A 17,783-nucleotide genomic window follows, 5' to 3' on the forward strand; every position below is an offset into this window, starting at 1 on the left:
CTTGCCTCAAGTGAATGAGAGCAGAGATAAGACTAGGACCCAGGTCTGCTAATTCTAGACCAGCATCATATAGTGGTTAAGGGTACATGCTCTGGAATGATAGAGGCCTCACAGTGAATTGTGAAAAGTAATCCATCCACTAACTTGGACGGTGATCTTGAATAAGTAAATTAACTTCGTAGTATCAATTTTCTCACCTGTTAAATGGAGATAATACCCATTTCCTTACAGAGTAGTTAGGAGGAGTAAACGACATAGCGTGGGTAAAGCACATAGCACACTGCCTGGCATATGTTAAAAGCTCAATAAATATTAGCTACGATTTAGGTACACATCTTGTAAGCACCTTGAAAACAGAGGCATGTCCTCTATCTCTTTACATGCTCAGAACATGTAACAGTAAAGCCACTGAATCCAGGAAGCCCTTCATTCTTTCACTAACACTGTCGCCTGAACGTGTACTATATGCCAGGCCCTGTGCTGACTGTTGGGATACAGAGATGAGAAAGCTATAGACCATGGTCGCAAGACTTCCACACAAGCTTGTTTTGTTCCAGCGGTTCCCACAATAAAATGTACAGTTTCAAAAAAGAAAAGAAAAACACTCAAATTGTGGTTAAAACTCTCCAATATACTTTGGTTTTTGTATAAGAAAGGTTTTATAGACACCTTAAAAGCAGAGTTACTACACAAAAGGGAGATGACTCAGATTTTTCTTGGTACTTATAAATTCCTCTTTTTCATCAGAAGGGAAGGATTTGCTCTACATCACATCTATGTAATTTAAACAGGAAATTGCTAATAATTACAAAGCAAGCCAGAGATGGACCCAAATGTTTTAACTGCTAACCCTGCTTCTTAGGGCTTTATCCATTACATTGCATTGACTCATGTGTAACTCTTGCAAGTGTATCAAGGGAATCACAGAGAAACTTCAGATCAACATGAGATAATCAGTAATGACCTGACCTGATGCAATTCCAAGCAGAAGCAAAGAAGCTTGGTTTTTTACTTTGCATGCTACAGGTAGCTACAGGTAGCTAAATTAGCTAAATTAATTTAGCTACAGGTAGCTAAATTAACAATTTCTACTGGACTTTTTGGAATGTTGAAAATATATAATAGTCTCCTTAAGGGTCCAGGGCAGAGAAAAGGAATTAGCTTGCTCGAGAATAAAAAAAAGACTGATCCTCTGGTGTCTTAACATATGTAATCAGATCCTAGTTTTGCTACTTACTAGCTTTATGCTTAGTACTGAAGGTACAAAGATGAACAACAACAAGACTGTGTCCCAGCCACTATAGACTAGAATAGTTAATTGCATTACAGAGTGATGAATGATACAATGGAAGAGCACACGTAGTATGAAGAAAATGCAGAAGAGGCACATAGCCTACTCAACAGGATCAGAGGCAGCTTTTCAGAAAGTGACCCCTAAAATAATACTTGAAGGAGTTGCTAGGCCAGAGGAAAGGAAAAAGGCCTTTCTATGCAGAGGAACCACATGTAAAGGCCCAGAAAGGAGGGAGAACATGGAACAACTAGAGGACTAGAAGTATGTGTGATACTACACTACAGTCTATAGCCAATGAAATAAGGCTCCATTTCACTCCCAGCAAATGTGTCCCTAAAATCCTGATTTACCCAGAATTTTACAGGTATGATTAGAGAGCTGCCATACCTGATGCTGGTTATGATCTAATCACTTTCCAAAGTTAAGTTCCTTTAAGTAAACCTTAGTGACAAACTAAAAACTGTAGAAATCAACCACATAAACATTAACAGTGATTAAATTCAATTGCAGAAACTAAACAAAGCAAAAATGCTAGGAGAAACAAAATAAAATAGGTTCTAGTTACCTGTCTTAGGATAAAATGGGTTTTAATAACTGGAATTCCTTATTATCTAACACTATTTAAATTTTTAATTCATATATCAAGTTCATGGAGAACATAAGCAGAGGTAGCTTTAATTAATTTCCATATATACAGAAAATCTTACAGCAAATTGAATAGGGTAACCCAATTCTAATATCTACTAATAGAAAAATTGTCTTTCAAAAGTAATTTTCTTGCCCTTCTAAGAAGTTCTATTCTGAGGTATCATTTTTATAGGCATTTTAAAGACCTGAGCTCTAATCCTCTAACACAAATTTACTATAAAATTTGGACAATCAATATTATCTCCCCACATCTGTTAGCCTCACTGAAAATAGGCTGGAGTCAATCATCTCAAGGCACTGACAGTCTGTGATCTATGTGAAATGGAGAGCATCATATTGAAGAAATCGTAAGAGCTTTGCAAGCACTTCTATTACTGGCTAAAATGGAGTAACAAGGGCTAGATTTATCTTTCTATCTGAAACAACTAAAAACAGAGACAAAATGTATGAAAGAAAAGTATTCAACACACTATACAACAGGCAATAAGAGGTAGTGATCCCTGAGAGACAGGAAATAAATGAGGTGAGCTTTATACCAGTTTACTGTCTGTAGAGTTTCCAGGTTGTAGGTCGCCCTGAGTTGAGAAGACAGAGCTGGGAGTCTGGAAAGGCCAATGTGACTAGAGTTCATAGGGCAAAGTACCAGAAAGGAAAGACATGCACAGAGAGAGCAAGCCTAGGAGGTCTGCAGAGGGTCCTCCTCAAGTCTTCAGGCAAGTTCTGTTCTGTGAAGAAACTATCCAAGGCCTGAGAAAGAACCACTCAAGAGGGTTCGAGGGAACAATCTCCAAAGCTCACACATGGTCAACAATAGTTTTTTCAGAAGAGTTTGTTTCACTAGTGATGAAAAATAACCCCTAGACTAAATGCTACTTAGGTCCACCTAACAAAGCTTAAAAACAAGACCTGAACTAACTGCATTCTAGAACAAAGCTCAAGAATACTCATAGGAATATAACCATGTTCAGCACCCAATAAAGTAAAATTCAGAGTGTCTGACATCCAATCCCAAATTACCAGGCATGCATAGAAGCGGGAAAATATAATCCGTAATGAGGAGAAAAATCAATCAATCAAAACCAACCCAGAAATCACACAAATAACAGAGCTAGGAGACAAGGACATCAGGATAGTTACTGTAAATACATTCTCTGTTGACAAAGCTAAAGAAAAGATAAAGCGTATTAAGTAGCGATACAGAAGATACTAAACAAATGCAAATTCTCATCAAACTTCTAGGGATGAAAACTACAATGTCTGAGATGAAAAATATACTGGATGGAATTAACAGCAGATTAGACACTGCAGAAGAAAAGATTAGTGAACTCCAAGACAAAGCAATAAACATTATCCAAAATGAAACAAATAGGAAAAAAAAGATTACATGGAAAAATAAGAATAGAGCATCTGTGAGCTGCAGGACAACCTCAGTAGCCTAATATATATGTAATTGGGAGTCCCCAAAGGAGCATGGGGCCAGAAAAATATTTAAAGAAATAACAGTCAAAGATTTTCCAAATGAAAACCACAAACCCATAGATCCCAAGAAGCTCAACAAACTCCAAGTATAAGAAACATGAAGAAAATTATACCAAGGCATATTATAATTAGATCATTTAAAACCAGTGATAAAGAGAAAAGCTTAAAAGCAGCTAGAGAAAAAAAGATACATTATGTATGGAAGAACAAAGATTTAAAATGACAGCAGAGTTCTCAACAGAAAAATGCAAACTGGAAAACTGTGGAACAAGATGTTTAAAGGACAAAAAAATAAATAAACCACTATTAATCTAGAATTTGATTCCCAGTGAAACTATCTTTCAAAAATGAAGGCAAAATAAAGGCTTGATTAGTCATTAGTTAGTCAGACTAACCTGGGTTTAAATCTTGCTTCTGTCTCTTACTAGCTGAGTGACTAATAAGAAAGTACAATTGTTATCAGTATAAATATCAATTTTTACTACCATTTATTAAGTGCTTACTATAACTGGGTTATGTATCATGTCATGTATATGTAATGTCATTTCATTATCACAATTCAGAAACACTTGCTATTAACCTTGCTTTACAAAAATGCTAGAATTTGAACCTAAATTGACTGAACCCAAAGTCCATGCTCTTAACCACTGATCCATACCACGCGAACCTCAACCTCTTCTGTTTATAAAATTAAAATAATAGTAGATAGTTCACTGAGTGACTATAAAGATTAAGTGAGACAACCTGTATATATCATTCAGTACAATGCCAGATACATAGCAGCCACTCAGTAAATGGGCACTGTTATTTTTATGAAGTCATTCTTACCATACATTTCATCTTCCAATCCATGAACAAAGGCTCCACAAGCTCCTGACTCGATCAAGTTCACAGCCCCTGTATCTACTTCTTCCTTGGGAGCATCATCTCCCCACTTCCTGCCGCTGGAAAACTCTCCTGAAGTGTAAAGTTCCTTGGCACGTTCATGTGCAGTGCGTTTCCTCTATAGAAGACAACAATTACCACTTGATAGAGATTCATGAGAACTAAGTTGCACCCCAAGAACATGAGAAAGTAGGAAATAAGATTGCTGAGAGTTACATTTAAAAAAAAAATACTCAGTAGATCAGAGCAGAGAAATGCAAATTCAACTTGAAGTTAAGACCAAGGTTCTCAGGTCATCAGTAGCTGATAGTAACCTTATTAAAGATAGTAACTTCATTAAAGATAGCACAAGAATGTTGACTGGACAGGTGGTTATGTTTGCCATGGCAACACAGGAAAGGGAGAACCAGAGAGGTAAATAATGGCAGTGTCCTTCCAAGCACCATCCTGGGTAGACAATACACTGGCCCTAGAAAATAATTTTTTCATCCCATAGAAGTAAGCCTCTATTTGACAACACTATGCTCACCAAGCAAGTGTCTAGTAAATTTACTTTCTTCACAGATTGCCTAAGGGGGAATATACTAGTCAGCTAAAGTAAATATTGAGTCTACTTGACAGTTACAGTTACCTTCATAAATGAATAAACTGGCATAGATATCAGCCTCTGTGAACCTTCCTGGTGTGAGCCCACATCCTCATGGCTGATCATCTCAAAGGCACTGATGAAATATAGCACCTCAGCCTACAAGGATGTGGGTCAGACGCAGAAGTAAAGTTTGTACCTTGCGAAGTGTCTTAGAAACCTTTGCATTACCCATCCCTCACCATCACCATGAGCGTGTCCTTCTTTGTACTTCCACCCCAGTATACACAAAGAACACTTAAGCAATCACTGACCTCAAATGAAGGGAATGTCCTTCAAGAAAGCCATGTGGCAATGTTTCATGAAGCACAGATATTAACTCCCCAACCGTTCCCAAGAATTCATCTTATGGAATAAATCAAAACAAGAAAAGATCTAATATCCATGAAGGTGATTCTCTATATGTGATTTATAATGGTGGAAAAATTAAGGAGAAACTGTAAATGTATAATAAAGGGCTAAAAAAATGATGGCACATCTACTTAACAGAATATTATGCTATCAGTAAAAACAGTAAGTATGAAGTTAATATGAAAAAAAAAGCGTATGAGGTAGTGGTAAATATAAAAAGTAGACTACAGGGGCTTCCCTGGTGGCGCAGTGGTTGAGAGTCTGCCTGCCGATGCAGGGGACACGGGTTCGTGCCCCGTTCTGGGAGGTTCCCACATGCCGCAGAGCGGCTGGGCCCGTGAGCCATGGCCACTGAGCCTGCGCGTCCGGAGCCTGTGCTCCGCAGCGGGAGAGGCCACAACAGTGAGAGGCCCGCGTACCGCAAAAAAAAATAAAATAAAAATAAAAAACAAAGATACTGACAATGAATGCTCCTATCATATTCTCAGACTCATATTTGTTCTTGACAACTATGTCAGACAACTATCACAGTCAAAGCTTAAGGGCATTCTGTTATTGTTCAGAGAAAGGATTTACTCACTCTTCCATGAGAACTGCTGTTGAAAGGAGTCACAAAGACAAAGACAAAGTCACAACTACAAAGACCAGACCTTTGTAGTTTCTAACAAATAGAAAGTTAATCTTGCCTCTTGTAATTGTACAAGTACTTTTACAATTGTAAAAGTAACTTGTAATTTGGTTCAATTTACTAAGATTTTAAATTAAAATGTAATCTAGTCATCCTAATTAACAAATTTATGGGCTGTAAAATTAAATCAACACAACTTGGCATATAGCTACACTGATTTTGGTTTCAGAAACCCAGTTTAAACAACAAAGAATTCAAGTTACCCTCAGATCTGACATCAGCTTCTTGTCAAGCGTCTGTTCCAAGAAATGAGAACTGACTTGCTCCATAGAGCCCTATAAAAAGGAAGAATCCAGAGCAATTAAACAACTTTTAAGATCTGAACAATATCTTCAAATTCAAAGTTTGCCGCCAACTTAAATGCATAAAGATAACATTCTTTTTTTTAATTTTAATTTTTTTTTTATACAGCAGATTCTTATTAGTCATCAGTTTTATACACATCAGTGAATACATGTCAATCCCAATCGCCCAATTCATCACACCCCCACCACCCCCACTTTCCCCCCTTGGTGTCCATACATTTGTTCTCTACATCTGTGTCTCAATTTCTGCCCTGCAAACCGGTTCATCTGTACCATTTTTCTAGGTTCCACATATGTGCATTAATATACGATATTTGGATAACATTATTCTTGATAGTAAAGATCCCTATGGGTTTTGAATCGTCAGGAAAATAATAAAATCACTAGCAGCAGCAGCTAGCACCTATATAGAGCTACTAGGTGTCATGCACTGCTCTAAGTGCTTTATACATATATTAATTCATTTAATACTCACTACAACCCTATGAAGTAAATACTAATATTAGTCACGTTTTATATAAGGGGAAAAGAAGGCACAAAAAGATGAAGTAATTCATTCAAGGTCACAAACAGTGTAAATTACAGAGCTGGGCTATAAACCCAGGCTCCAGAATCCTTTGCCTTAACTACTACTACTCTCCACTGCCTCTCCATTCCTTTTCATTCCATCCTTTCCATTCATTTGTCCATTCATTCATTAAACAAATATATACTTAGCAACCATTCCATTATATGCCTAGAGTTACCAGGAACAGGTACACAAAAATAAAAAGACATCAACTCTACACTCAACAATCACACACTAGTGAGGGAAATTGACAAGTAAAGAGATTACTGCATTATGGTATGAAATTTTATAATATACATTTATAAAGGGTGCTATGGGAACTTAAAGAAAAGCAGTATGGGGTGGAGGCAGAGAGAGGTATATCTGGGGAACTGGAAATCACAATTAAATGAATAAAGAAAATGTCATGTGGGAAACATCAAGTGGTTCTATGAATAGAACATAGGACGGGGGTACCGAAAATGAGGCAAGACATGTCGGTAGAAAGCAGGTCATAAAGGTCTTTGTTTGTTATGGTAAGGAGTTTGCCTTATGAATAATAACTCTATAGATAATTTCTATTAAATATTTAATGAGCTCAGTAATGTACAAAGACTTGCTTTTAAAAATGTATCCCTCCCAATAATCCCATGAAGAATGAGCATTATCCTCACTTTTTATTTATTTTTTACGAGAAATTGAGGCTGAGAGATTCAGTAACTTGCTCATTTCAAATAAGAGAGAAACATAATCAGATTTATACTCATAAACATCATCTTGGCAGCAATGTGGCTAGTGGACCAGAAGGAACCCAAAACAAAGCAGAGACACAAGTTAGGAGGCTATTTAAAGCAGGTCCTAGACATTCTTAAGGAATATATTGGAAATCTTCTCTAATTCCCAAGTTAATAAATATGGAAATGTTTATACAGGCTCAGACTTTTTCTCCAATCACATTTTCCATATCAAGTTACATGTTCTTTGGGAGTACTCTTACCCAAGTTAACATCTTTCCTACAATTCTAGAAGGGCAATTGTACTGTTCACCTTAAGTAGTTTCAAAACCACTTTTTCTTATCTCTACATGGTATATAGTTTGTTACATAGGTCTGAGCCAATACCAAATCTAACATTCATTTTTTTAATGCAAAACATCAATTTTATGAATAAAAACTATACATTTTTAAGAACTCCTCACTTTCTCTTTAGTCTTACCACCAACATTAACAGTTGTCTTTTTTTTGGCCGTACCATGAGCCACGTGGGTCTTAGTTCCCCGACCAGGGACTGAACCCGTGTCCCCTGTATTAGAAGTGCAGTATCTTAACCACTGGACTGCCAGGGAAGTCCCCAACAGTTGGCTTTTTAACAGGCACTTTGTTTTTCTACAAAGAATGAAAGTTTTAATGACTTCACAGTAAGTTACTGGAACCCACAATCTCAACGTCCTCCTCCAAAGCCTTCAACTGAGCTCTCTCCCAACACAGTAGCAAAGAGGGGGTACTATTCAAATTCTAGCCTCAAAAAATTGCACATCATTATTTGTAACAAGTTTCCAGTGTTATGTAAGAATAGCTGAAGCTTTCCATTTTAAATCCACAAATAGCAAGAACCTTACAGCATAATCCACTTGAAAAATAGTAAAACCTGAACTGTTACAAGCGCAGTGGAAATAGAGAAGGGATAGATTCAAGGTATGTCGAGAAGGTAGTACTGATAAGAGTTGATGACTCAGTGGATACGAGACACAGAGAAAGGATTCTCAAATGCCTCTGGGTAAATGATGGTACCATTTACGAAAGCACAGAAGGAGGAAATCTGGACCGAAAAGATAATGAGTTCATCATAAAGTGCATCTCACCAATCAGAAAAACATCTACATTCCTGTATACTTTGACCAAGACACATATATTCAGGTATAAGCTCTCCAACTGTACTACTACCCCTACTTAACAATCTATAACACTAAGAAAACTGATATTTAACAAACAAGTGCGTCAAACCTGCTCTCAGAACAAAAACTGCTCAACTAGTATAATAACATAAGTCTATGCACTGTTTGCCTATTTCAATTTTAAGCTCCTAGCCTCTATTCATTAGGTGATGAAAAAGAGAAGCAGACCAAAAAAAAAAAAAAAAAGATGGACTACTATGTGAGACATAAAACTGCCGCTGACTAGGACAGCTACATTTGCCCTGGGAAAGACTAGCCCTGGGCAGAGTTACAAACATAAAAACCTACAGTCTACAATCTAACTGTCTGAAAATGTTATAATTTTTAAGGTCAAAGACTTCCGGAGCCTTACTAATAAGGTTTAAATTATTTAACATCTTAAAAAGAAATCATTAAACTAAGGACCCTATTCTAGATAGGATGCCAATTACCATAATTAATTTCAAAGTAGTGATTGTATTCTAAATAGTCCCATGGAGCTATATTCTTGAAAATCAAGTTTCTTTGCTCCATCAGGGAAGTTACAGATAACTGAAAACCAAACCTTTACATGGTTTTGAATTTTCTGATACATCCCATATCTGAAATTTTTCATCCTGCTATAAGCCAAGGACAATGGACTCTATTCTTTCTGTACAAGATGGCCTTAAGTCTAAAGCCTTATCATTTCAGCTAAGTTCTTGAAAACCTGGCTTCTACGTTCCTCCCAAGCTTAATCTTGTCACACATCATCAAATCAAACATTATCCCCCACACCAAGAAGTACTAAACTGCTTGTAGTTTAACATGATATTGTAGTTTAGTATGATATTAGCATGCATGATAGTGTACTCATGTATCTCTGCTCATATTTTCTCCTTCTCTACTTCTTTACCTAGCTAACCCATACTCATCATTCAAAGTCAACTGAGAAACACCTCGTCCAAGAAGCCTTCTGTGCATGTGTTAGGTGCTCTTTCCTAGGAGTACCGGTATTGTAATTGACTGATTGCCTATGTCAACCTATCTGACTATCCACTTTTTTTTTTTTTTTTTTTTTGAAGTACACGGGCCTCTCACTGTTGTGGCCTCTCCCGTTGCGGAGCACAGGCTCCGAACGCGCAGGCTCAGCGGCCATGGCTCACGGGCCCAGCTGCTCCACGGCATGTGGGATCCTCCCAGACTGGGGCACGAACCCGCGTCCCCTGCATCAGCAGGCGGACTCTCAACCACTGCGCCACCAGGGAAGCCCTATCCACTCTTTTGAAGGCACAGATTATGCTCAGAGTTTGCTGAATTGATGAATATGTAGTCTAAAGACCATATATGGTTTACCTGATCACGGATTTGTCTACTCAAGAATTGGAGCAGGGCAGTTTACCTCTTAGCTTGCACAGAGGAACTAGTAAACCAGCAGGGCCTTAGCTGCATAACTGCAGCTCCCAATATATAACTGGACCCGCACTAGGAAGGAATTCTACATGGGCTTTAGAGCATGAAGTATCATTTACTATCTATGTGGCCTTGGACAAATTATACTTTTCTAAACCTTAGTTTTATTATTTATAAAATAAATAATATAATATCTACCTCAAGGAGTTTAAAATAATTATAAACAAAAAGTGAGTATGTATATAAGTGTATGTACAGGCATATATTTACATGTGCCTGTATATGAGGAAATGGGTGTATGTGCATGTGTATGCATGTATGACTAAAAGTGCCTAGCTCAGTGGGCTAGGAACTCTATAAATAGTAACAATTATTATTATTAGCAAGATTAGATTATTAATTACTTTTGAAGTATAATCATACTCGTGTAATTTAGAGTTGTTTGGATTTGAAATCACTTAAATAACATAAAGCACTTGAGTCAAATTATAGTCATCTAAGTGAAAATCTTTTCAATTCACCACTGTGATTCATTATTCATACAGCTTTACATAAATGAATTTTAGATTCTATGGGGTACAAAACTAAAAAATTTGGGGCTTCCCTGGTGGTGCAGTGGTTGAGAGTCCGCCTGCCGATGCAGGGGACACGGGTTCGTGCTCCGGTCTGGGACGATCCCACATGCCACGGCCCATGAGCCATGGCCACTGAGCCTGCGCGTCCGGAGCCTGTGCTCCGCGACGGGAGAGGCCACAACAGTGAGAGGCCCACGTACTGCAAAAAAAAAAAAAAAAAATTGAATGACTCTGCTTTAAGGATTACTTTTCTAACTGCCTACTCAGATGATAACATATCATTGAATTATTCCTCTAAAACATCCCCTCACACACACACAGCACACTGTAGATGCTCAGTACACGCTGAATGAAGGAATCTGATGAATGACTGGATTGTTCTGAATTTTAAAATATCCACAAATCAAAACAAGGCTTTAAAATGTGAATTCAAAAATAAAATCACTAACAGCTGGCTTGTTTAACTCTATATTTTATTATGGACAAGAAATATAATCTGTAAGCAGGAAATACTGAAATCATCCAAGTTCCTTATTTTTCCATGAAAGTGCTTCACATAGGTTTCAGCAGTTACCCCCAAAATACTGGTCAAAGGACTAGGGGTATCACAGGATCTGTGTCCAGTACAATCAGGTCCAAACTTTTTAGCCAACAATCTTACTAAGACTGACATAGTTGGGGGCCCTCAAAAGAGAAGTTATCAAAAAGAATTTCAGATATCCTTGCTGTGATATTAATACAAATTTTTATAGATAGTTACATATATATTTATACATTATAACAACCCCACCACCCTGCATAGTGTAGTACTTCACAATTTATACACATATTCACAGACAGGATCTCATTTGAGTGTCATGACAACCCTGTGATGTAAACATGAGAGATATTATAAGCCACTTAACAGATGAGGAAACGAGACTAAGATAAAGTGACATGTCCAAGACAACACAGGTATAAAATAAGGCTGAGCATTACGCCAACACTCCTTCTTCTATAAGACAGTTCTATCTCTGAAAAGTTAAAATTTTTCTTATAGGGGGCTTCCCTGGTGGCGCAGTGGTTGAGAGTCCGCCTGCCAACGCAGGGGACACGGGTTCATGCCCCGGTCCGGGAAGATCCCACATGCCGCGGAGCGGCTGGGCCCGTGAGCCATGGCCGCTAAGCCTGTGCGCCTGGAGCCTGTGCTCCGCAACGGGAGAGGCCACAGCAGTGAGAGGCCCACATACAGGAAAAAAAAAAAAAAAAATGTTCTTACAAATATACTAGAGTCCCCAAAGGCAAAACAGTAGGAAAGAATGAGGCTAAAAGTCAGATTAGCATCTGAATCTCATTCTACAACTTCCTATCTGTATAAATTGAATAATTTACTTAAATTCTCAGAGCCTCAGCTTTCTCACCTGGGAGGTGGGAATAATAGCACCTACCTTGCTGGGTTACTGTAAGAATAAATGGGATAATAAAGCAATTATACTCCAATAAAAAAAAGAATAAATGAGATAATTAAGTGGCCTCATAGCAAAGTATCTAGGCCATACCAGGTGCTTAGTAACGGTAACAATTATTTTTATTATTATGTTTCTTTTTCTCTAGACTTTGGTTGTCTAATATGCTAACAAGATTAAATAGGATTATCTTTAAAATTCTTTCTAGTTCTTAAAGACTACTTCTCTATGGGAAAGTGAACGATTTCTTTCTATTTTAACAAATACTAAGGTTTATAAAAGCGCATTACACCTGTCTCTATCTAGTTTCTCAAAATGTTTTACAAGTGTAACAGGTAATATGCTCATTAAAGAAGATGTAACTTACCAATAGCTTTGAAGCTTGAACTCGAACCACCCAGGAGCTATCACTGACCATGTGACAAATTTTTCCAAACGCATCATCAACTAAGCGAATTTCTTCATTAGAAGAAGGGATTGGGACAATGCTAAATTAAAAGAAAAGAAACCACAAGTGACAAAACATGAGCCTCAAATTGCAGGTTCAATAAACTGAGAATGACCAATGAAAATCAGCACAAATAGAAATGATAATTGAAAAATTCATCCTATAATGATGAAATACATTTCAGAGTAACCAAATCAGTCTGGGATTTGTTTATTTTTAGTTGCAATGCAAATTTGTGTCTTGAGTAAAAAGTATTTAACACTGAAGATTCAAAGATTTATGAGATACCAAAAACAGCTACCACAGAGTTATCTTTAAGTTTATTCTCTCTTATAAATTGCATTGCTGTCAATATAGCAAGTCTCAGAATAAACCAATATAAAACATACTTGCAAATCTGGTCCTAAATGAAAAGACAATTTCCAGCTAGTCTTTTTTTTTGCAGAGGGTGGGGGGTGGTGTCTATGGGGGGTGGTGTCTATAGCTTTATTAACTCATTCTTATTTTTCAATTTCAGTAGGTAGTTTAATGAAGAGGAAAAAACACTTCTTTTTCCTATAAAAGGAGTTCTATAAAACAGAATAAATAATACCTGTCTCTCCACCTCAAAGAATCACTGTGAGATAAATTATTTAATTACTGTGAAAAAAAATTTTTTATTTTTGGCCGCACCACACAGCTCGCGCAATCATAGTTCCCCGACCAGGGATTGAACCCAGGCCCTCAGCAGAGAAAGCACCAAGTCCTAACCACTGGACCACCAGGGAATTCCCTATGAAAATATTTTTAACCAGGAAAACACTACATAAGGGATCATTATTCTCAAATTCACCTGGTATCTTTAGCTGGCATTTGTATTTACTAAAATGTGCCCCAAACCATTTCAAAGACTTTTTTTAAGGGTTGGGCAGAGGTGGAGTGGATAGCATTTGAGAAAGACCATCCAATCTCTTCATCTATAGTTGAGGAGGTTGGGACCCAGAGAGGCGAAGTGGCTTTCCCAGCATACACAGAAAGTTCAAGGCAGAGCTGAAAAACAAGGACCAAGCATCCTGATTTTCAGGGTCCATGCTTTCCCCTATTCCATACTGCCTTCCAAAAATCTAACCAACATTCCTTTTCTGGAGGTGGGCTTTCTGCATGGTGGGAGGAGAGAAAAATGGCTTAGCAATGAACAAAAGCTGGCTTACACCCACACTGACCTTTCAGGATAGAGCTGACTGACAACCCAGATAAGCTGGACTGCAGCACTGCGCACTTGTTCATAGTCATCAGAGAGCAATTTACAAGCCTGCAAACAAGGATTCCAAAAGTCTGTTAGTTCTGTGTCCTCCCAGGTGATGTTCAAACTATTTTCAAAATGAAGATACGGTGGTTGGATAAGGATACCAATCAAAACACATATGGGTGATTTTAACTTCTTGAACCTTTGCCCAACAAAGAATTCTTGGCCTCTGCCAGCTGCTCTGCCTGTGTTCTGTGTACCCTCCCACCCCATGTCTGAAAGGAGAACCACAGATTGATAGATAGCACAAAAGCCATCTAGAATAGCATCAATCATAGCAAAGCTTGCTGGGAGCCCACAGTGCTACCCTGACAGGCTCAAACACCAAAGATGAGTTTTTTCCCTATCTGTAAAACTAGAGCACAAATTTCTGACTGACAGTCCATCTGAAAATTCAAGCACTCTAAATAAATGTACAATTTTAACGTTAAGCTGCCAAAAAGAGGCCAAATTTTCCTTTTTTACTTTAGTCTGAAATGGAATATCCCTACTCCACCCACAGTCATAGCTACACCCTAGACTTCAACAACACCCAGAAAACGGTTTTTGAAATTTTAAAATCTTATATTCCATGCTTTGACCATATATGCTACTCTACCAGCTCTTCCATCGCCATGACTTAACCCATCACACCTGCTCTTCATCCCACTTAAGTTACCTATCCGTTTAAGCAGGGTCTCTCAACCTTGCTATTATTGACATTTTGGACTAGATAATTCTTCGTTGTGAGGGGCTGTCCTGTGCAATATAAGATATTTAGCAGCATCCCTGACCTCTACCCACTAGGTAGTTGTAGCACTGCACCCTCTTCCTCTCCCCAGCAACTGAAATAGTCAAAAATACCTCCAGACGTTGCCAAATGTGCCCTGGAGGGCAAAATCACCTTGGTTGAGAACCACTGCTTTAATTCTGTCCTTTCTTTCCAAATAAACCACCTTTTCCTTGCTCTATAACCGTCCTTACTTCAGTCTCTTTTTGTTGTTGTTGTTGTTGTTTAGTTTTTATTTCATAACCATAAACTTAACTTTGCAATTCAGCTAAACTTGGAGGGGAATAAGGAAAATATGGAACCCAAAGAAGTGCAATGAGAGCACAAAGATTACAGTATATTTTGAGCAGATGGGGATGAAGGGGTGCTCTCCTGAGCTACAGAAGGAATGGTCTGGTGGTTAAGATAAAACACAAGTCAAATTTATTATTAGATTTGTCCACAGTCAGCAATGGTGATCTTCTTGCTGGTCTTGCCATTCCTGGAACCAAAGCGCTCCATGGCTTCCACAATATTCATGCCCTCTTTCACCTTGCCAAAGACCACATGCTTGCCATCCAACCACTCAGTCTTGGCAGTGCAGATGAAAAACTGGGAACCGTTTGTGTTGGGGCCAGCATTTGCCACGGACAAGATGCCAGGACCCGTATGCTTCAGGAGGAAATTCTCATCATCATATTTCTCCCCATAAATGGACTCGCCACCAGTGCCATTATGGCGTGTGAAGTCACCACCCTGGCACATAAATCCCGGAATTATTCTGTGAAAGCAGGAACATTTATAACCAAAGCCTTTCTCCCCAGTGCTCAGAGCACGGAAGTTTTCTGCTGTCTTTGTAACTTTGTCTGCAAACAGCTCGAAGGAGACGCGGCCCAAGGGCTCGCCATCGACGGCAATGTCAAAGAACACGGTAGGGTTGACCATGGTTGGGCAGCGCGGGAGGTTCCGATGTGGCGGCGTCTGCAAAGCCACTTCAGTCTCTTGACAGCATTGTCTGCATCATCATACACAACCCCCTCAGGATTTCTGCTACAGCTGCTCCACAAACCTAAGACTTTCTCTAGTCTTCACAAGGGCAGCAGAGCACTGGCAAAGACCACACTCTCTAGGGGATTGGTGATTCATGATCTCAAACCTTATTAGTCCTACTCTGAAATCTTTTACACTCCTGCTTTCCACTTCCATTTCCCAAGGCAGCTTTTCTTTTTTTCAGAAAGGTGGCTAATGAGCCTTTTTTTTTTGGCTGTGTTGGGTCTTCGTTGCTTCATGCGGGCTTTCTCTAGCTGTGGCGAGCAGGGGCTACTCTTCGTTGCAGTGCACGGGCTTCTCATTGCAGTGGCTTCTCTTGTTGCGGCTCACAACAGTAGTTGTGGCTCAAGGGCTCTAGAGTGCAGGCTCAGTAGTTGTGGCACACAGCCTTAGTTGCTCCACAGCATGTGGGATCTTCCTGGACCAAGGCTCGAACCCGTGTCTCCTGCATTGGCAGGCAGATTCTTATCCACTGCGCCACCAGGGAAGCCCCAAGGCAGCTTTTCTTAACCTTTTCCTCGGGACTTCTATCCTACTACCAGCTATAAGGTGACCTGTTTATCTGAGAAAAATCAAGGTTCTCAGACACAAACCCACTCAACTACTCCACACCAGTTATAAATTCATTTATTCCTGTATTCTCCCACCCCTTGTTTTCTCAATATCTGAGGGAAAAGGGTCCCTTCTAGCTCCTAATCCTTCTACTTTTGCTATGGATCCCATCACTTCCTCACATGACCATCCCTTACCATCCTCCAAAATAGATCCTCTTTGTGATTCTCTATGATAGCATCCTATTGATTTACCTCACAGCAGTACTCACATGCTATAACTGTGTTTGCTTATTTGTTAATTGCCTGTCTTACCTATGACAATGTGAAGGGCATGGGTCCTATCTATTATAACATGCTTGGCATTATACAGCCAGCATTAGGTACTCACTAACATTTGCTGGATGAATCAGCTCATGAATCTGATTTTCTGCCTCAAGGAACTTACTCCAGCATTTATTCCCCTTTGTCTCTTCTATCATAACACTAGCTCTCCCTTCAACATATAAACATACTTAGCAACTGTCTTTAAAATACAGGAAAAAAACCAACAACAACCCTTAATCCTATGCCCTCTTCTACCAACTTCTACCCCATTTTCCTATCATAGTCAAGTTTCTTTAAAGTATAGTCATAGTCAATAGACTTTAAATGCCTCACCTCAAAAGACCCTGATCTGGTTTCCCCCAGTCCCAGCACTCCACTGAAATTGCTCTCTTTAAACTCACTAGTGACCACTTTGTTGCTAAGTCCCATGACCAGATTTCAGTGCTATCCTAAATGACCTTTCACCAGCATTTGACACTGCTGACTATGAGAATGCCCTCTTGCCTTTTCTGGAATATATTCTTCCTCCTCCTCCATCAAGCTGCTCCTCAGTTCCATTCTAGGGCTCCTTTCTTAAACGTTGGATCTCACCCCTGGCTCCATCCTCATCACTTCCAATCTTCTTACTCTCCCTGGGTATCCCCATGACCCCTAGATATTGATGGCTCCAAATATCCACCTCCAGCTCTGATCTTTCCTGAGTTCCAGACCTGGAATTCTCCTCATAAGTATCCCATCAACCCTTCAAACTCAAGATAATCAAAATGAACTCATTATAGTAACTAATTCTACCTCATATCTCAAATCCTCCCCCATCATTCCATCCTCACTCCCTTGAGGTCCACAGCATTGCTTGCCTAACCAACTGACACAGTCTTATGTCACTAAACATCTGAATCATCGGACTAACTCTTTTTCCTTTGAGTCCTTACTCTACAAGTTTCCTTTAATTATTTGGTTTCCCACACAGTTTTCCTATAGGTCACACCAACATAACCATTCTGAACTCATTCTACTTCATTTGTAAAAGAACGTACTTGGTTTACACATCAGTCACAGGGGTTTGGCTAGTTATCCTCTTCCTCTAAAAGCTAAAACCACTCTCAGTAGGCTAACAAAAACTGGTCTCTGAGCATGGATTTAGATTTCTTGTCTCTAGATACATCCAATTATTCTACAAGAATAA

At 38.9% G+C, this 17,783-nt stretch overlaps 2 protein-coding genes across 4 annotated transcripts in view; both read right to left on the minus strand.

Moving 5' to 3' along the window:
• The window catches only part of INTS4 (integrator complex subunit 4), a 112,484-nt gene that overhangs the window by 48,853 nt on the left and 45,848 nt on the right, over positions 1 to 17,783 (minus strand). For all 3 annotated transcript variants that reach the window (XM_033405800.2, XM_004279834.4, XM_049713610.1), the window contains 4 exons: positions 13,839 to 13,927; positions 12,556 to 12,676; positions 6,195 to 6,266; positions 4,250 to 4,424 (listed from right to left, as the gene is read on the minus strand). In XM_033405800.2, the coding sequence (XP_033261691.1) occupies positions 4,250 to 4,424; positions 6,195 to 6,266; positions 12,556 to 12,676; positions 13,839 to 13,927 (457 nt within the window). The remainder of the gene's footprint in view (positions 1 to 4,249; positions 4,425 to 6,194; positions 6,267 to 12,555; positions 12,677 to 13,838; positions 13,928 to 17,783) is intronic.
• On the minus strand, positions 15,091 to 15,672 carry LOC101290078 (peptidyl-prolyl cis-trans isomerase A-like). The gene has a single exon (XM_033405804.2). The coding sequence runs from the start codon at positions 15,612 to 15,614 to the stop codon at positions 15,120 to 15,122; it is 495 nt and encodes a 164-aa protein (XP_033261695.1). The 5' UTR covers positions 15,615 to 15,672; the 3' UTR covers positions 15,091 to 15,119.

This window comes from Orcinus orca, chromosome 8, assembly GCF_937001465.1.
Source record: "Orcinus orca chromosome 8, mOrcOrc1.1, whole genome shotgun sequence".
NCBI lineage: Eukaryota > Metazoa > Chordata > Mammalia > Artiodactyla > Delphinidae > Orcinus > Orcinus orca.

Coding starts and splice junctions, on each gene's coding strand:
- LOC101290078 (XM_033405804.2), bottom strand. CDS start 15,614: ATGGTCAACCCTACCGTGTTCTTTGACATTGCCGTCGATGGCGAGCCC.